Source organism: Nycticebus coucang, chromosome 6 (genome assembly GCF_027406575.1).
Source record: "Nycticebus coucang isolate mNycCou1 chromosome 6, mNycCou1.pri, whole genome shotgun sequence".
In the NCBI taxonomy this organism is placed as follows: Eukaryota; Metazoa; Chordata; class Mammalia; order Primates; family Lorisidae; genus Nycticebus; species Nycticebus coucang.
In genome coordinates this window covers 104,571,734-104,592,811 of record NC_069785.1, presented here as the reverse complement: position 1 = coordinate 104,592,811, position 21,078 = coordinate 104,571,734, and the positions used below count along the sequence as shown (strand labels likewise).

Here is a 21,078-nt window from a genome sequence, read left to right as displayed (position 1 = left end):
ATATAACCTCAGAATAATCATGAAAAATCATGAAACCCAAATTGAGGGACATTCTACAAAATACCAGACTAGTATGAGTGTGGTGCTTCATGCCTTTAATCCTAATAACACTCTGGGAGGCCAAGGCAGGAAGATCACTTGAGCTCAAGAGTTCAAGACCAGCCTGAGCAAGACCAAGATCAAGACCTGTCTCTACCAAAAATAGAAAAAAATTAGCTGGGTGTGGGAATACCTGTATTCCCAGCTTCTCAGGAGGCTGAAGCAGAAGCATCACCTGAGTCCAGGAGTTGGAGGTTGCTGTGAGCTCTGATGATGCCACTGGGGGACACAGTGGGACTTTGTCTTAAAAAAAAAAAAAATCACACTGGTACAAAAGTGTCAAGGTTATGAATGGAATCAGAAAAAAACTCAAATCACCAAAACATTACTCAGAAACAAAAACAAAGCAGGAGGAATCACGCTACCGGACCTCAGACTATACTATAAATCAATAGTGATCAAAACAGCATGGTACTGGCACAAAAACAAGAGAGGCAGATGTATGGAACAGAATAGAGAACCAAGAGATGAACCCAGCTACTTACCGTTATTTGATCTTTGACAAGCCAATTAAAAACATTCAGTGGGGAAAAGATTCCCTAATTGTGCTGGATAAACTGGCTGGCAACCTGTAGAAGACTGAAACTGGACCCACACTTTTCACCATTAACTAAGATAGACTCTCACTGGATTAAAGATTTAAACTTAAGACATGAAACTATAAAAGTACTAGAAGAGAGTGCAGGGAAAACTCTTGAAGAAATCGGTCTGGGCGAGTATTTTATGAGGACCCCCAGGGCAATTGAAGCAGGTTCAAAAATACACTACTGGGACCTGATCAAACTAAAAAGCTTCTGCACAGCCAAGAACACAGTAAAAAAAGCAAGCAGACAGCCCTCAGAATGGGAGAAGATATTTGCAGGTTATGTCTCCAACAAAGGTTTAATAACCAGAATCAAATGTATAAGAGAACTCAAATGTATAAGCAAGAAAAGAACAAGTGATCCCATCGCAGGCTAGGCAAGGGACTTGAAGAGAAACTTCTCTGAAGAAGACAGGTGCACGGCCTACAGACATATGAAAAAATGCTCATCATCCTTAATCATCAGAGAAACGCAAACCAAAACTACTTTGAGATATCATCTAACTCCAGTAAAATTAGCCCAATCCCAAGACCAGAGATGTTGGTGTGGATGTGGAGAAAAGGGAACACTTCTACACTGCTGGTGGGAATGCAAATTAATACATTCCTTTTGGAAACATGTTTGGAGAACACTTAGCGATCTAAAAATAGCTCTGCCATTCAATCCTATAATTCTTCTACTAGGTATATACCCAGAAGACCAAAAATCATATTATAACAAGATATTTGTACCAGAATGTTTATTGCAGCCCAATTCATAATTGCTAAGTCATGGAAAAAGCCCAAGTCCCCATCAATCCATGCGTGAATGGATTAATAAATTGTGGTATATGTACACCATGGAATATTATGCAGCCTTAAAGAAAGATGGAGACTTTACCTCTTTCATGTTTACATGGATGGAGCTGGAACATATTCTTCTTAGTAAAGTATCTCGAGAATGGAAGAAAAAGCATCCAATGTACTCAGCCCTACTATGAAACTAATTTAGGGTTTTCACATGAAAGCTATAACCCAGTTACAACCTAAGAATGGGGGAAGGGAGTGAGGGAGGGGAGGGAGGGGGGAGGATGGGCGGAGGGAGGGTGATTGGTGGGATTACACCTACGGTGCATCTTACAAGGGTATATGTGAAACTTAGTAAATGTAGAGTATAAATGTCTTAACACAATAACTAAGAAAATGCCAGGAAGGCTATGTTAACCAGTGTGATGAAAATATGTCAAATGGTCTATAAAACCAGTGTATGGTGCCCCATGATCGCATTAATGTACACAGCTATGATTTAATAATAAAAAAAAGACTGAGGAATTGTCATAGATTAAAGGAGAGATATGACAACAAATTTAGTTGTCCTCTATTGGATCCTAGATCAGAAAAAGGACATTAGTGAGAAAACTGGTAAAATATGAATAATGTTTGCAGATTGGTTTAAAAGCATTATATCATTGTGAATTTCCTCATTGGAGAATTGTACTATAATTATGTAAGATGTCAATGTTGGTGAAAGCTAGATGAAGTGTACTCTTTATACAATAGCTCTGTCAAACTAAACTTAGTTCAAAATAAAAGGTAAAAACATCAAAAAACTGTAAATAAAATAAATAAATATTGTGAAAGTATGTAATAGGACAGATCAGCCTGTGAAAAAACCTACAAATTTTAGTTGAACCCATGTGTAGGTCAAGAAGCATTCATGCCTTCCACAGCAGCAGGCTGCTGACTGATCTCCTAGCCATTAAATTTCTTCTACCTGGTCACACTGCTGCCAAACTTAGCATCTTTACAGAGAAAACATTCTGATTGTATCCTTACCTCTTTAAAACTTACCATCAGTAAAAATTTGTCCTGGTGGCCGCCAGGCTTTGCTCCACCTGGATCCAGACTGCGTTTGCAGCTTGTAACCACAGTGTGGGCAGTTCCACAGAGTCATGCACAGATGATGACAGTGCTGTCATAATATGTTCATATGGAGAACATTTTAGTCTCCAGAACTCCTCCTAGGAAGAACCATGTGTAGGACTTTTTTTTTTTAGGAAAAATATTCTCATAAGCCACTTGGGATAAAGAAATACTTCCATAAGCCACAGTGATAAAAAAGATGGTCCTTAAACTGCTGTATGTAGGATAATTAGAGGACTTAAGCTCAATCCTCAAAGGGAAGAGGGGAGCGGAGAGAGTGACTTCAACAGAAAGGATTATGGGGTGAGTTTCCTTTGGAGAAAAGGGAGAGAGGCAGAAAGTTCCTGGAAGCAATACATCAAGAGGAACTTTGAAGAACAAAAATATCTAAGAAGGGCCTTTTTTTTTCCAGCTGTATGCTATGTGGCCTCTTACCTGTCTTCCTGACAAAATATTCAGTGGGCCTTATTGCACTGCAGTGTCCCTGCATCCTTGGAGTGAACATAAAGCTGATTTATACAGAAGAAAATTTTAAAACTAGAGTATGAGAGGGGAATGTGGACTAGAGCAATGCTGATGATAACAAATACTGAGCTTGCTACGTGACAGGTGCCGTGCTAATTTTTTTTACATGCCGTCTGTGTTCCTCAAAACCAACCACAGTGTACATGTAATTACATAAAAGGAAACAGATTTGGATGTCGTAGGCGTAGCTACTACACGTAGCTACGTAGCTCACGTAGCTACTACGTGAAAGTTATCAGATTCTAACCCAGGATTCCCAAATTGACACTAAACTGCCCTCCCTCCTCTGTCACAGCACGGTTTGGTCAGCCCTACTCTCAGTTCCCAGCCCTACTCTCAGCCATGTGACAGGGACCACGTTTTATGGCTCCCTGCATCCTCAGTGCTCAGCACAGGACCGGCATCTAGAGATGCTCAACAGCTGTCAGTACAATCAGTGTGTGAAGGCTATTAAGATGCCACGAGGTGGGAGAGCAACCTACTAAGCTAACAAAATCCCCACTGCTGATAGAATTCCAGGACCACAGTCTCTTCACTGATCCTGCTATTGCTAGAGTGATGGGCCATATTTTCCAGGTGGCTGGACAAGCTACAGAGCATTCAGAAGAGGGTGACTCCCTCAGCTCTAGGTTTTAGGTAAGCCATTATAGAAAGTGAAAAGGAAAGCTGTAGTATCACCTGGGAAAACTCTATAACCAGCAGCCATGAGGCCACACTGATTGTGTTTATTTTCAGCTCAACATATTACACTAAGTTAATTAAGTGCATGGGGACAAGAGGGTTTGAGGAGGGGACAGCAAAGATGAATACATAAGAGTTACTATCATCAAAAGTAAAATTTACTTATATCTGTAGTCTAACCTTTTCAGACTTAAAACTAAATTTTGGTCAGCATGCAAAAATGGGATCCACTCACCAGTACTCTTGCTTGAGTGTGATCCTGGAACAAACAGCAGCAACATCACCTGGGACCTTGTTAGATATGCTGAATCTCAGACCCTCCCAAGATCTACTGAATCCGAATCAGTATTTTAACATTATCCTAGGGTATTTGTATCTATATTCAAGTCTGGAAAGCACTACCATAGAGCAATATATAAACAAGTGCCAATTTGCAGGAAGAAATATAATTATCATGCAAACCATGAGACAGTTAGCCTGCCCACAGCATGTCCTCCATTCAGACAGATCAGGAGGTTGCCTGGTGGTCTCCACTTGCCACCACCACCAGGTCCCTTCCAAGGAAGTGAATATCAAGGTCAAGCAAGCATTCACCAGGTGAGAGGGTGAATGAGAACAGAGGGGGGTTGGAACATCTTCCAGAAAGAAACAATTGTGACTGTGTGTACAAAGGTCTTAAAGGGGAATACAGCATGATAGTTTAAAGAGTTGAGAGGTGGTCAGAACCAGGCAGAGAGAGGCCATGTCTAGGTCACTTGAGCTTTTTTTTTTTTTTTTTTAATCTATTTGTTGTTTAATGAACTTTATTTTGAAATAATTTAAAATGTGTATAAAAATGACAAGGATAATACAGAAAGTTTTCATATAGCCTTCACCCCATCCATCTTAATGTTAACATCTTACAATTCCCTGTTGTATTTGTCAAAATATACCCAAGAAGCATGGATACATCTCACTAATTTTTCTGCGTCCTGTTCTAGGATCCAACCTAGGATATTACATTAACATCAAGAAAGTTGAGGATGGAGAATTCATTCTTGAACTTAGTAGTGGGGATCAAAGTCTGACTGGTAAATAAATGTTCAAGAAGACAATGAGAGGGGAAGAAGTGCAGACAGCAAGTACAGATGGCTCTCTTGAGGAGTTCTTCTATTGAGGGAAGCAGAAAAATCTAGTAGTCATTGACAGATTGTGTCCCTTCCCTTCCCTTCATTTTTGTCATAGGAGAAACCACACCAAGTTTATGTGCTGATGTGCCTGGTCCAGGAGAGGGGGATCTTTACGATGGGGAAGAATGAGGCTGAAGAGGTGCTCCCACAGAGGCAGTGAGAAGCCAGGGTCAACACACGGGCCCAGGCCATCTCTGGAAAGGAAATACACCAGTATAGGTACAGAGTAGGTAGGTTGATATGACATCGAGAATACGTAGATGTTCTGAATGAAACACGAAGCAAATTTAATGGAATTATGTCAAAATAATTGTGTTGCAAGTATTTATCATACTAAACTTTTTCTGTATAAACATTCTTCTGTTGCCCAAATAGCATAGTCATCCATCTTCCGCTTTAAATAAGTTTAAAGGAACTTTGGTCTTGAGTCTGGATTTCCTGTGAGGCTCTTAGGCTTGTTAAGGCAATAAGTCGCAGCCCGAGACTAGTCAGCTAATGCCTTCAAAACACTGCCTGTGCTCATAAGGCCAGGGATCTGAGAAGAGCTACCAATGCTGTGGAGAAATAATTTAGCCACACCCTGTCCTGGCAATGTGACCTAATAGTATCTTCAAGCAGAAATAACCACACAAAGCTCCCAATTATAAATATGATACAATGTTTTATTTTCATGTTCCGTGGGATGTTACAAAGCAATTGTTTCCCTGTGGGCAGCTTTGCACCCTTTGCAAAAAGTTCCCAGCTCCAAAATAGTGGCATTCAGCTTAAATTGGGGTCAGTACTACTGGGAGGACACACAAAAACAGGGGGAGGGTAGAGATGAGCAAAGATGAGGACATCTACTTGGCCACCAAAGATCCTCACCACCAGCGGAAAACCACTTCCACCCAGCTGGATTTCGCACACAATTGCAACTTGTGAAGGGGATGGGGAAGGAAGCAGAGGATCTGGATGGCACCTGATACCAGGAGGAGGACCAGTGAGTGAGGACCAGCCAGGGCCCTGAAGTCCACTGGCAAGTCAGTGCCCCTCTGACCCATTCGCCCAACTCTGTGACTTGGGGCAAGTATCCTACTTGTTTTAAGAACGTTTCTTTAACAATAAAATGGAGGATAATATGTACTTCAGAGAGCCATCATGAAAATTACAGGAGATTATGTTTCTAGAGTTCCTAGTGGCCAGGTACAGTGGCTCACATAGATAATCCCACCACTTTGTGAGGCATAGGTGGAAGGCTCACATTGAGTCCAGGAGTTTGAAACCAGTGTGAGCAATATAACAAGACCTGTCTCTAGAAAAAAAAAAAATTTTTTTTTTTGTGTGGGTTTGAACCCGCCACCTCCAGCATATGGGACTGGCGCCCCACCACTTTGAGCCACAGGCACCACCCCAAGAAGCCAGTTTTTTTTTTTTTTTTGTGGTTTTTGGCCAGGGCTGGGTTTGAACCCACCACCTCTGGCATATGGGACCGCGCCCTACTCCTTGAGCCATAGGCACTGCCCTAGAAAAAATTTTAAAATTAGTAGGATATGGTGGTGTGAGCCTCTGGTCCTAGGTACTGGGAGGCTGAGGCCTAGACCCAGAGTTTGAGGCTGCAGTGAGTTGTGACCATGCCTCTGTACTCTAGCCTGGGCAACAGGGCAAGATCCTTTCTCTATAAATAAATAAAGTTCTTAGCACATGGAAAACAGCCATTAAACAGCCATTATTCTCTTCCATGCACTGGTTTGTTTTCTGTTGCTTATAACAGAATGCCTGAAACTGGGTAATTTACAAAGAAAAGGAATTTATCTCTTATTGTTACAGAGGCTAGGAAGTCGGAGATTAATGTCTTGCCTCTTCTGAGAGCCTTCTTGCTGATGGGGATGCTCTGCAGACGCTGGAAGCAGCACAGGGCACCACATGGTGAGAGAGCTCACCTGCCAGTTCAGTCCTCTCTTCTTGTAAACCCACCAGGTCCCCTCCCATGATAACCTATCAATCCATCGATCCATGGATAAGTTAATCTATTCCTGATGGCAGAGCCCTGATGGTCCAATCACCTCGTAAAAGCCGACTTCTCAAGTCTGCTGCATGGGAGTTAGTTTCAGCTGGAGTTCTGTAGGGCAACATTCAAACCACAGCACACACTGTTTCTGAGAACGTGATGTTGAGATAGTGGTGTTTTAAGAGACTAACAGAAGAAGTTAACCCAGTCAGGGAGGGTATCCCTGAAGAAGTGAGCTTTGAGCTGAAATCTGAAGGTCAAATAAGCAAAACCAGGTGAGGAGGCAGAGGGAACAGTATGGGCAAAAGTCTGTAGCAGGAAGTACTGAAAACAGCCCAACAGCATCAGAAGAGAAAGCCCTCCGCGGAGGACACAACTTAAAATGAAGCGGGATGATTAAAGTAAGACCAAACCACACAGGGAGGGCTGGCCAGGTGTCTGCAGGGCTTTGATTTACAAGGACCAAATCTTTCTTAAATGATAAGGGAAACAAAATACTAGTGCTTCATGATTTTATTCATGGCATTAATAAGATTCCACTTTAAATTAGTATGTGGAGTGGTTTTTATTTCTCTCATTTTGTACCTTTCCTTATTGTTTACATTGTTTATAATGAGTTTTTGCCATTTTTCACAAAAACACATTTTTCTAAGTCAACTTGATTGAAATATTATTTATCTACAATAAAATGCATCAGTTTTAAGTGTACATCTCTACGAGTTTTGACAAGTTTATACACCCACATAACTAGCACCACAATCATAATGTAGAATATTTCATCGCTCCGATATTTCCTAGTCAATCTCCTCACTCCTGCTCCAGGCAACCACTGACCCATTTTCTGCCCCTATAGATTCATCTTTCTTGAGTTTCATATAAATGAGATAATATACTATGTACATTTTTGTGACTTTTTTCTGGTTGACATAATGTTTTGGAGATGTATCCCTTCTTTCACATGTATTACTAATCCATTCCTTTTATTTTTTTATTGTTGGGGATTCATTGAGGGTACAATAAGCCAGGTTACACTGATTGCAATTGTTAGGTAGAGTCCCTCTTGCAATCATGTCTTGCCCCCATAAAGTGTGACACACACCAAGGCCCCACCCCCCTCCCTCTGTCCCTCTTTCTGCTTCCCCCATAACCTTAATTGTCATTAATTGTCCTCATATAATCCATTCCTTCTTATTGCTGATAATATATTCTATTGTGTAGATATTCCCAAATATTCCAGCTCACCTACTGATGAACATTCAGGTTGTTTCCAGTTTGGGCAGTTATACATAATAAATCTGCTGTGAATGGTATACCATGGACATATGTTTTCATTTTTCATTTCTTTCTTTTTACTTATCTATTTTTAGGCAGTGTCTTGCTCTGTCACCCAGGCTGGAATACAGTGGTGTCATCATAGCTCCTCAAACTATCATAGCCTTCGACTCCTGGCCTCAAACAATCTTCTCACTTCAGCCACTAGGACTACAGGTGCCAGCAGTCATGCTAATGTCACTATATTGCCCAGACTGTCTCCAACTCCTGGCCTCAATTGATCCTCCTGCCTTCCCCAGGCATGAGTCACTGTGCCAGGCCTGTGTTCATTCCTATGTACTCAATTTTGATATGAGGACAATTAATGACAATTAAGTTATGGGGGGGGGCAGAAAGAGGGACGGAGGGAGGGGGGTAGGGCCTTGGTGTGTGTCACACTTTATGGGGGCAAGACATGATTGCAAGAGGGACTCTACCTAACAATTGCAATCAGTGTAACCTGGCTTATTGTACCCTCAATGAATCCCCAACAATAAAAAAAAAAAAAAGAGTGGATTTTTTTTTTTTTTTCTGAGACAGAGTCTCACTTTGTCACCCTTGGTAGAGTCCCATGGCATCATAGCCCACAGCAACCTCTAACTCTTGGGCTCAAGTGATCCTCTTGCCTCAGCCTCCTGAGTAGCTGAGACTGCAGGTGCCCGCCACAAGGCCTGACTTAAGAGCAGAATTTCTACAACTCCTATAGTAAATGTATGTTTAACTTTGTAAGAAATTCTGCAGCTGTTTTCCAAAGTAGTTGTACAATTTTACATAATTACCGTCAGTGTAGAAGAGATCCAATTGTGTTGTATTTTCCCCAAAGCTTGGTATCATCTGTCTTCCTCATTTTAGGTATTCTGGAGGGTACGTAGTGCCCCCCGATTATGGTTTTGATTTGCTTTTCCCTGATGACTAGCGGTAAGTTCTTTGTCAGATATCAGTGTATTATGTCTTATCCCATTCTGTGGCTTGCCTTTTTGGTTTTTCTTGGGAGTTTTTTTTTGCAATCCTTTATTGAACTATCCCTTGTTTGAGTTTTAAACAATGTCTCTTTAAGAGTGGAATTTTAAAATTTTGATGCATCCTATATTATACATTTTTCATTTTCTGGTTCTGGGTTCTTGTGTTCCAGATAAGAAATCTTAAAAAAAAAAAAAAAAAAAAAAAAAAAAAAAAAACAAGAAAAGAAAATAAATTTCTCCCTATGGGAAGGTTGTGAAGATTTTCTCTTATATTTTCTTCTAGAAGTTATATAATTTTAAAATACATTTAGGTATATAATCTTCCTTAATTTAACTTTTGGGAATGACATGAGAAAGGAGTTGAGGTTCATAAAACTTTTTTGAAAGTGAATGAATAAAACACACAGCAAAGTACAGTTTAAAAGACCAGTCACAGACTGAACCAGAAATGGTCACTGATTTCCCATCATCATGTAACTAACAACATGATGTAATTATGTCACCACAGGTAATTATGCTGTAAAAGTCAGATTTTGTGGATTCTTGTGCAAATGTATTCCATGTAATAGTACCCATATGCCCACTTCCTGTTATATCCATTTGTGACTGTTCCTTTCTACCACTCAGCTCTGATTAACAAAAAAATGAATTAAAAGCAGTTGTGGTGTGGGTGAGGCACTTGACAGGTAAAAGAAAATATGAACTTGCACCCTGTCCCCAAAAGACAAACACCCCAAGATGGCATAGGTAGATGCTACAGGAAGCCAAAGCTACCTCTACCAAAAATACTTCCCTGATGGACTTGCCCCAGTGTCCTCATCTCCACCCTTAAGAACCACACCTCCTAAGAAAAGCAAGAATTAATGGAAATCCCCTGTGAAGATACAAGTGACTGAGAGGAGGAGCTCTGGTTTCTTTATTAGATCTGTGGACAGCTTCCTGGGAAAAGTAGTGCAACTCCCAGGGAGTAGGGATTGTATTGTGGGAGGAAAAGGAAAGATGGGAAGGGCTACCCTGGAAGAGCAGGCATCCTCAAACTTTTTAAACAGGGGGCCAATTCACTGTCTCTCAGACCGTTGGAGGGCCGGACTATAGTTTAAACAAAAAAAAAACTATGAACAAATTCCTATGCATACTGCACATATCTTATTTTGAAGTAAAAAACAAAATGGGAACAAATACAACTCACACTGCTTCATGTGGCCTGCAGGCTGCAGTTTGAGGACGCCTGCTAGAAGAAGGTATAGAGTTCCCATGTTGCAATCAGATTTGCTGACCTAAAAATTAAAATAGAAAGTCTAACAAAAGATCATTTTCTAATTTGTGACTTTTTACCAGAAAGAAAAAAAAACTTCAGCAGTAGCTCAACCTTAAATCATTTACCTACCCCAGAATATCCCGCCTATCAGTATTGCCACAGGCAGGCCAGAGAGTAAAGGCTGGAGAGGAGGACGTAAGGGAGAACTAAAAGCAGCCGGAGCACTGAGGACTGAGGACAGCATCGGGCCACAACACAAGGGAAGCAGACTCTACCCTCATAACACGAAGAACCGTGTCTGGGTGATGGGCACACCTTTAGCAAAGAATCTACCGTAAGCAGAAAAGACACCACCTTCCTGGTCTTTGTTCCTAATTCAATACCTGTCTCCTGGATTGAGCTTCACCCTTTTGCTCAATTTCAAGGCACACCCCAAAAATTAAGACATAAGTTGCATATAGAGAGAAACACACACAATTTATTCATTAAAATGAGGACAAAATTTTCGTAACTCTGGAAAGCCGAGTTGCATCATTAAAGTTTTTTGTAAAAGTAGAAGTATGTGTTGACGGTAAGTTCTCGTAAGAGTCAGGAAAATGAGGCAGGTTTCACAATGTGGAGTGTCCTTTTTGGTCATTAGTTCAGGAGGGGCAGCATTTCACAGATTGTTCTTATAACTTCCAGAAAAGCCAGCCAGCCAGATTTAGGTTCAAACTTCTTTACAAAGCCATGTTCCTATGAGATAAAAAATTAAACATGGTAAAATCAGTGGAGACTAAGTTTGCTGAAATAAAAAGCAAAGAAACTTTTATTTAAATAATAAAAATAGTTCAATCTTCTCTGTACTTTCACTAGCTGTACTCTGTTCTTTCTCATCATAGTTCACTACATTGTCAGATAGAAACACAGTGTGAGCTACATGTGTAATTTTAACTTTTTTGCAGCCACATTTTACAAAGTAAAAAATAGGCACAATTAATTTTCAAGATATATTTAATTTAATATATCCAAGATATTATTATTTAAACTTGTAATCAGTATAAAAATGATTAATAAGATATTATATTCTTTTTTTTCCATACCAAATCTTCAAAGTCGGATGAGTATTTAGTACTTACACCACATCTTAATTCAGACTAGCCACATTTCAATTGTTCAATAGCCACAAGTGACAAGTGGCTACATATGAGACAGAAAGCACAGCTCTAGAGATAGAAAGTCTAATTTTTTTTTCTTTCTTTCTTGTTTAATTGTCTGGCATTGATTTCAATGCATTTATATTTTTACATAAACTGTGCTAAGTTGTAAACTACATTGTATTGAAAATCATAAGGCCTCCAAGTTAAACCAACACCTTTGAGTCTATGAGATGGTTGATGATTGTTTCTATTATAATTCATTCTCTTTGTGATTAGACATAGTTTTAAAAATATAGGAAAAAATAAGATAACTGTCCAGTTCATATTGGACAGTGCATTTAATTAATTAACAATCTATAATAATATGAATGGATTATACATCCACAGAAAAGTACCTCTGAGATTACTTAGCCTAATGCCCTCTTTTATTTTAACAAAGGAGGGAAATGACAGAAAAAAGTAGGCTACCCAAGATTACCCAACTCCTTAGTGAGTAAGGGTCATGGACTGGAATGCAAATGCTCCATACATTTCTAGGAAAACACCAAAAGGATTAGAAAATTGTTAACATGATTTTTTTAATGTTCACTTAGCAAACATTTGCTCTGTATCTTCCAAGTTCCAGAACCTGGGGTTACAAATGCCTTTAAAGTAGCATATAGACTGGTATGACTAATACTGAAAAGTAAGCCAAGCATAATTCTTTGACAGTTGGAAGACATCTGCAGTGGATTGGAATCACCCTTATGAGCATCAGTGGCAGGGCAGACGGATACCAGTCGGGGAATTCTCCATCTGAAAGACTGCCTAGGGAAGCTCCTTTCTGCCTGCCTGGTAAGTAGGGTCATGCTCTGAGACACACGCTGTCTGCTCTCACAGAGGGAGGAAGCTGCTCCTACCTCTTCTTCCTCTTCCCCTCTGCTCTCACACACTCATGTGTTTCCCATATATCCTAGTATATATTCACTTCAGTGACCCCTCTCCTAGAAATTTCATAAACTTCACATTTGGTAAGTACAATGGGGCCTTCTAAAATGATTTTTTTATTATGATGACAATGGTCATTTTCTATTACGTTTGGGCAATTCACATGTCATCTTATACACATTCAACTTCTAAAGTAAAGACAGTAAACAAAAGAAAAACACTGTCCAATTCAACTAGATGAAGGTTATTTTTTTTAAAAAACTAAGAATTAAATGAACAGTAAACTAGCGAAGTATTTACATTACCATGAAGGAGTCCATTCAAATGTAATAGAAAATCATCAAGCCCTTAATAGTTAAAAAGGAAGAGGAAATAAAAATTGTAAAGGAAAACTGCAAAGAAAAATATAAATTATGAACAAGTATATGGAAAAAAACCTTGACATTACTAGCAGTTAAAGAACTGTATATTTTAACATAGCCTTAGTGGGTTTTAGACCTATTAAATTAACCTTGTCATGTTAAGCTTATTAAACACTCAAAATTATTTTTAGTAGTACCAGCCAAGGCTGGTAAAGTGGTTGTGACGTTGTTCCATTGGAATACATAAATATTCCACCACTGTTGGAAATTCGTTGTGGGGCAATCTTGTATAATATCCCCATGGGGGCATTGGAGAAACATACCCATGTTCAGTATTGAAGCATTGTCTCTAAGAGGGGAAAACTGCATACAATAAAACTGATCGAGTAAATTATGATACAAAAATGAATAGAATAGCCTGTTGACATTAGAAATGTTAACATGGAATATGTGAGACAATATAGAAAATATTTATAATATCACATGGAAAACTGTTAGGTATACCCTAATCATGATTGCATACAATGTCTGCATGTGGACATGTTAGTGTAGTGGGAGCAATTTTATTTTTCTTTTCAAAATATTTTTTCAAATATTTCCTTTTAAGGATGCTATTTATATCTTAAAAACATTATATAAAAATCAGTATACAAATAAAAATTCAAGATCCTATCAGTAATGTGGTGGTAAACAAAGAATGTTCACATCTAATTATTTCTGGGAATAGTGGTAGTTTGTTGATTCAGCTACCTCAAGTTTCAAGAAAGCCTAAAACATAAAATAACATATCACTAATCCAAGGAAAATCTGAAGCTCATGTAGGCAAACACCGTGATGTTTAGTCCCACTTCTCTAGAGATTATTCCGTCATTTATTTATTTAAGAAATACTCTCTGAGCATTGACCACATGCCAGGTACCATCTAAAACCCTGGAAATATAGTGATGAAAAGGATCCCTGCCCTCACTAAGCTTAAATTCTCACCACAGAAGCAGACAAACAGATAAGCAAATAAACATATAATGGGAAGTCCATTTATAAAAACTATAATTAAGGAGATAAAGCTTTCTGCAGGGAGAGAGGCAGAGGTTCTATCTCAGAGGGGTGATCAAGGAAGCTTTCCCTCAGGAGGCAACCTTGGAACTGAGATCTGGAGTGGAGGGAATAAGAGAGCCATGCAGACTTCTAGGGGAAAGGGCAAAGGCAGAGTTGTGAGGGGACAGGAGTGATTCATAGACAAGGAGATGTGCGAGGCAGTTAGGGGCCAGGTCAGGGAGGGCTTGGAGTACAGCTGTCAGGACTTTGTATTTTTGTTCCCAGTGTAAATGGCATCTGGGGAGTTTTGATTAGACCAGTACATGATCTAATGCAATTTCTTAAAATGTCCCTCTGACTGCTATGTGGAGAACAGATTCACAGCAGATAAAGAATGGAAGTGAGGAGACTGGTGCGAGGCTGTTGACACAGCCAAGGGAGAGAGCAAGGGGGCCCTAGATGCCCTGGACATACAGCATCTCAAAGGTACAGCTGACAAGATTTGCCGAAGGACTAGATGTGGGGTAGCAGGAAAAGGAGTCAAGGCTGATTCGTGAGGGTAGGGAGCTTCTAGAGAGCTTCACAGAAGGCCCCACAGGGAGAAGCATTTTTCTCTAACATTTTTCTCCTGCATCAGTATCATGCATTTCTATATGATGTAAATTGTTTTACCTTATTTTTCATTAAATGATTTTAAAAATCTCAAGTTAAGATTTAAAAGAAAAATAAGAAGAATGTGTCCCCAAGTATCTGTTTAGTCAAAGGACATAGTAAAGAATACTTGAGATTCTGTCATTCTGCTGCTAGATCTTCACACCTTTGGGAAATGCCTTTGCCAAACTGAACATTCAGTCAATCATCTGCATGTCTCTATGTGCCTATTTATTTGGCCTCAAATCGACCAGATAATTAATGAGAACAAAAAGTTAAAAGAAAATAAAATCTCAGCCGGGCGTTGTGGCGGGCGCCTGTAGTCCCAGCTACTTGGGAGGCTGAGGCAAGAGAATTGCTGAAGCCCAGGAGTTGGAGGTTGCTGTGAGCTATGTGAGGCCACGGCACTCTACCGAGGGCCATAAAGTGAGACTCTGTCTCTACAAAAAAAAAAAAAAAAAAGAAAAGAAAATCTCTTGGCCTAACTCTTACAACGCAAGCTTTCATATGGCCAGTTACTTGGAAAGCCCCAGCTCTGACTGTGGATCCCCATCTTCCAAGGGACTAAGAATTGCATGATTACACTGCATTGAATTCCCCATCTAATCCTTAGGGTTCCATAGTATTTCACAGTTTATGAAGCACCTTTACAAAAATCTCTTCAAATCTTTTAATGTTCCTGCTAACATAGGTATTATTGTCTTCATTAAATATTAGGTGTATAATATATTATCATATTATATCCTGTCAAACATATCATTACATACATTATATAAGGAATCTGAGTCTCGGGGTACGTCAGTAACTTATCCAAGGTTGTACCTCTAGTGAGTGAAAAAAACAGGATCCAAATCAGTTTCAAAGTGAGCTTATTCAGTCATTTCTCAATGTTAGCTCATCCAATCATGCCATCAACAAGTATTTGTTGTTGGGGACCTTCTATGAGGTCTGCCCAGCCCTAACCACGCGGTGTGCAGAGATGCCGTAAGCAGACATGCCTCCTCCTGTGTAGGGCTGGGGGCTGAGCACTCTTTCCACCCCACCAGCACAGACACAAGAGAATGCTTCACTGAAGGGTGTGAAAATAAGACAGCCAATTGGCTCAAAAGAAAGGGCGTCCCAAAGGGTGAGACATGAATTTCTTCCTATACACATTCAATGGTTTCTAAGAGCCATCTTTTTCTCACATAACAACTTAAAAAATAGCTCCAGCTCTCCTATCCTGTGAAAGCCCATCCAATCTTAGCACTTCAAATTGGGAGAGAGGACAGGAGGAAATAATGGTCAGTGAAGGAGAGGAGGAGAAAGAGAGATGAGAAGCCACAAGCAAAAGAATGGAAGGAAGGGGAAAAAAGGAAGAGAGGGAGGGAGGGGCACAGTCAAGCTGATAACAATGAGAACGAGTACAAGGAATGAGATGGGTCCCTTATTGATAGACCAGTCTTATTTTTACCTTTTAGGGCATTTGTTTTATGTGGTAATGAATATTCAACTATTTTCAATCATATGCCTTATGGAGACTAGAAATATTTAAACAGATGCTCTCAAGGGAAGCTAGGTAATACTACTATTAGTAATAACAATTGCCCTAAGCTTAGCTTGAGTACTCATTTGCAGGAATTGTTCTAGGTGCTTTGCATATATTAACTGATTTACAGCCTTCCACCAGTCCGAGGAGATTGGTTGCAAGAATGTCCCTGGTTTTACAGATGAGTAAACAAGGCTCAGGGAAGTTATTAATAAGTAACTTGTTAAAATCACACAGGTGGTGAGCATGGGAGCCAGAAGTTAACCCAGGTCTGTCTGACTCAAGAGTTGGTGCTCTTAAAATCTAGAGTCAAAGTTTCTATGACGTCTCCAGGCACTTTTAACATCTAATGAGATTATAGATTGTGTGCCTTCTGATCGGTGATTTTTGGGGAGATTTCAGGAGGGTATAAAGGGAGAAACTGATGCTCACATCTTAATAAAGCTGTGAATGCCTTTTCTACCTTTCCCCTCTTCATGTGGGCCACCTAACTTTACTAATATAGATATGTGATTATGTCTTTTCCCCTGAAATGAGTCACTCTGGAGTGAATTCATTCATTTGAGCAGATTCGTCAACCTCACTATAGAAAGAAGATAACACTTTGCCACACCAGCATGTACCAACTCAGAATGGCATTGCCTGTCATAAACAGAATTAGTGTCTCCAGTGATCTGGGAAAGAATCACTGAGATTGCTTTGAAGTGACATCTTAGTGTTTCTAGCATATCTACAGCCTGAGCAAGTTAGGTATAAAAGAGAAGAGCTTGGAACCTTTAGGAAGACTGAACGTGTGTGGGCCATGTGTATGTTTTATCTCCACTCAGGATAACTTTATATGGCCACACTCATGCTTACACCTGGATCACCCCTCATCCCCGAAAAATAAGTACACTTCTGGAAATTCTCAGAGACAATTCCACACCTGCTGATTATGAGTCCCAGGAGCTCATGAAATTTATTGAAGTTGTTAATTTTTCTTTTCCTTTTTTTTTTTTTTTGGAGACAGGATCTCACTCTGTTACCCAGACTGGAGTGCAATGATCATAGCTTACTGTAACCTCGAATTCCTGGGCTCAAGCCATCCTCCTGCCTCAGTTTCCTGAGTAGCTAGGACAGTAAGTGCACACCTCATCCCCAGCTAATTTCTGTATTTTTTGTAGAGATGGGGTTTTGCCATATTACCCTGGCTGATTTTGAACTTCTAGGCTCAGACAATCCTCCTGCCCCAGCCTTGTGTGGGATTACAGGCATGAGTCACCACAACCTGCCAAAGTTAAATTTTTAAGTAATATCTATCAATCTGCAGGAAGACCTTATACAAAATGGAAAAGGCATCCAGTAAAATATTAATAAATTAATCAAATTCATTAAACTTTTAAACATTTATAATGACTAAAATCTATAGTCTGGGGATTTTTTTCAATTTTAAATTTTATTAAAGTACAGAGCTAACAACTTTTGAGTTTTTTCCATAGAAAAAGATTAGTCAATTCAGATGCCTTTCAGAAAATGTAACATTAAAAAAAACACGTATAATACATAATTGGTTTTGTGCCTAAAGGGGAAAAATAACTATTTTGAAAGTTAACAAAATTCTAACCATATTAGAGACCTTTGTAAATTTCAAACAGCAGATATACCACTTATATTGCATAAAATCTATAGTTTTGAAAGATAATCAGCAAACTAGAAGATATCTGCCACATATATAAAAATAATTTGTATCAGAATACACAAAGGATCCTACAAATCAATATGAATAAGACACAATAATCAGAAAATGGACAAAGGATATAAACAGGCAATTTTCTGAATAAGAATTACATATGAAAGGACACTCAACATGAAAAGATGCTTAACTTTACTAATAATTAAGGAAATGCAAATTAAAACAAACTAAGTTTTTGTTTTTGTTTTTTTTGCCCAACAAATTGGGAAAATTATGACAGATTGCTACAACCCAATGTTAGTCAGCTGAAGTGTGGAGAAATATTGCATACTCTATCAAGATGATGATGGGAGTGTAACTTTGAAGGGCAAGGATTTCTTTTTTTTTTTGTTTTGTTTTTTTTTTTTTGTAGAGACAGAGTCTCACTATATGGCCCTTGGTAGAGTGCCGTGGCGTCACATGGCTCACAGCAACCTCCAACTCCTGGGCTTAAGCGATTCTCTTGCCTCAGCCTCCCGAGTAGCTGGGACCACAGGCGCCCGCCACAACGCCCGGCTATTTTTTGGTTGCAGTTCAGCTGGGGCCGGGTTTGAACCTGCCACCCTCGGTATATGGGGCCGGCGCCCTACCGACTGAGCCACAGGCGCCGCCCAGAAGGGCAAGGATTTCATAAACTTAAAACAGTTATCATATATACACAATGACCCAGCAATGCTATACCCCAACATCCACCCAAGAAAACATACATATGCACAAGAGAAAGTGTGTAAAAAGATACATAATGAAGCATTGTGTGTGACAGCAAACTCTGGAAATAACCTATCTGGCCGTTTTATAACCTAGCAGCTAGAAACACTCAGATACTCAGCAGCATTTACATACAACAGAAATATATAGCACTCTTTAAAATACTATCAGGTAAAAAAGAAAAGCTACAGAATAAGTACCATCTACTATCTTTACATATAAAAAATATTTTACAAAGAAGTACTATGCATATTTTCTATGAATATATTCAATAGGCATGTTTTGCATGTAAAGTAATTGGTAACAGTGCTTACTTCTTGGGAGAGTTGAGGACCAGGATTAGGGGTTGGAGAGAGTATACATGGGAATGTTAATACTTTAAAATAATAAGCATTGGGCGGCGCCTGTGGCTCAGTCGGTAAAGCGCCGGCCCCATATACGGAGGGTGGCGGGTTCAAACCCGATCCCAGCTGAACTGCAACCAAAAAAAAAAAAAAAATAGTGGGGCGTTGTGGCGGGCGCCTGTAGTCCCAGCTACTTGGGAGGCTGAGGCAAGAGAATCGCTTAAGCCCAGGAGTTGGAGGTTGCTGTGAGCTGTGTGATGCCATGGCACTCTACCAAGGGCCATAAAGTGAGACTCTGTCTCTACAAAAAAAAAAATAAATAAAAAAATAAAAAATAATAAGCATTAATTGTGTTGGAGTATAAAAGAAAGCACATGCTATACATCCAGCTGTGAGGGACTTGCTACCAACATGAGCTCCAATGGAAGCCCCTAGACAGTCTTGGTTTGGGGAGGGGGGCATTGATGATAGAGTGAATTTTTATTTGAAAATTCTTGAATAAAAGTTCTTGCTGGTGGTTCAGCAGATTATTTTTTTTATTGACAAACTTTAAAAGCACAGAATTTGCTTTATTAGAAAACTGAGGAAAAAATTAATTTGGAAATAATTAATTTGTCAAAATGTACACCTGTGTTCTGCAACCTACTAAATAACTAAATACAACAGCACTTAATAGCAGCTCTTCCTGTACTAACTCTACATTGCCATGACAACACTGGCTGAAACTAAGGCCTGGATAGAGCGTCTGCACTGTTGATTCTGGAGAAGCAGAGGTGCTTTGTTAGCCCCAACCCTACTGTAATTTATACCATTAGGAGTAAGAACTGGAAACACAAGTATTTTATAGCTTTAAAGTTCTAGGACTTGTTGGAAATGAGCCAGAAAGTACGTTTATTTTAAAAATTAAAATAAACTACCCAAGGAAAATAGTATTCTTAGGTAGATGTCTTGTTGTTTTATTTAGCAAAGGTACTATGGATTTCTAATTCATAGTAAAGAACAATGAAGAACTTTTCTAGCATACATACCCAGCCTCCATTTTGCCTTATCCATTCTCCTGTGTAATTCATTATGAACTCAGCAACAAAATAAGAAATCTCCTTATAAGTATCCACATCCAGGGCAATTTGCTGTCGGAGAAGTTTCTTGAGGAGAATACCTCCGAAGGCAAATATGGTCACAATCCTGCCCCAGTTAATGATGCCGTCTTCAAATTCCTTTTCCATCACTTGATTGAATATTGTTCTGGCAGTATCTATGGATACAACATTAAAATTGTCCAAGCATGGTTTCAGACTCTTTTCCACCTCTTCTTGGACTGAGAATGCAACGTTTTGTAGCACTCTGGACGTTTTGCTTGGACCTGATCCAGGTTGCTGTATTTGTAGGACATACTGCAGATAGTCCTGAGCCAGCCTGTGAATATATCCAAACTCACAGTCAGTCATCTTCTGCCTGGTGAAGAGCAGCGTCGTGAGCAGGTCGATTTGGAAGTTGATGAGGCAATTGGAAGCGAACGCTTCCTGGCAGGGTCGTGACACATGATGATATATGGAGGCTTGAAGAATTTCTGTTTGCATCATGCTGCAGTGTCCTTCCTCCTACTCACTCTCGTGCGTGGGCTGTGTGTGAAAGAGAAAGAGGAAAACACAGAGAAGCCACTTCCTCATCCTGTGATTAATTAAGCTTTGATAGTCTTATTAAATGCAAGAATATGGAGAAATTAAGATCCTTGTACATTGCTGATGGGAATGCAAAATGGAATAACCCTGTCACAAAGTTTGGAAGCTCTTTGAAAAGTTAAATATAGAAGTACCAAAAAAAAAAAAATGCCCCAGCAATTCCATTCACAGGCATATATCCCCAAAGAATTAGAAACACATACTCAAACAAATCATGTTCATGGCAACACTGTTGACAATAGCCAACAGGTAGAAACAACTCAAAAGCTCATCAACAGATAAATGAATAAACAAATTACAAAATATAATTCACCCATACAAAAGGAATGAAGTACTGACACATGGTACAACAAGGATGAGCCTCAAAAACATTGTGCTAAGAAAAAAGACACCAAAAAGAAAAGGTCACGTGTTATGCAATTCTTGTTTATATCAAATATCCTGACTCTCTTTCAATTCATAGAGATAGGTAGCAAATTGGTGGTTGCCAGGAGCTAAGGGGAGGAGGGAGTAA

General features: G+C 39.5%; 1 protein-coding gene across 1 annotated transcript; it reads right to left on the bottom strand.

Moving 5' to 3' along the window:
• Positions 1 to 10,942: 10,942 nt before the first annotated feature.
• BCL2A1 (BCL2 related protein A1) lies at positions 10,943 to 20,500 on the bottom strand. Its single transcript, XM_053594502.1, is given in 4 exon segments — positions 10,943 to 11,050; positions 11,052 to 11,128; positions 11,131 to 11,212; positions 19,911 to 20,500. Coding segments are annotated over 4 exon segments (753 nt in total). The 5' UTR covers positions 20,466 to 20,500; the 3' UTR covers positions 10,943 to 11,011.
• Positions 20,501 to 21,078: the final 578 nt, after the last annotated feature.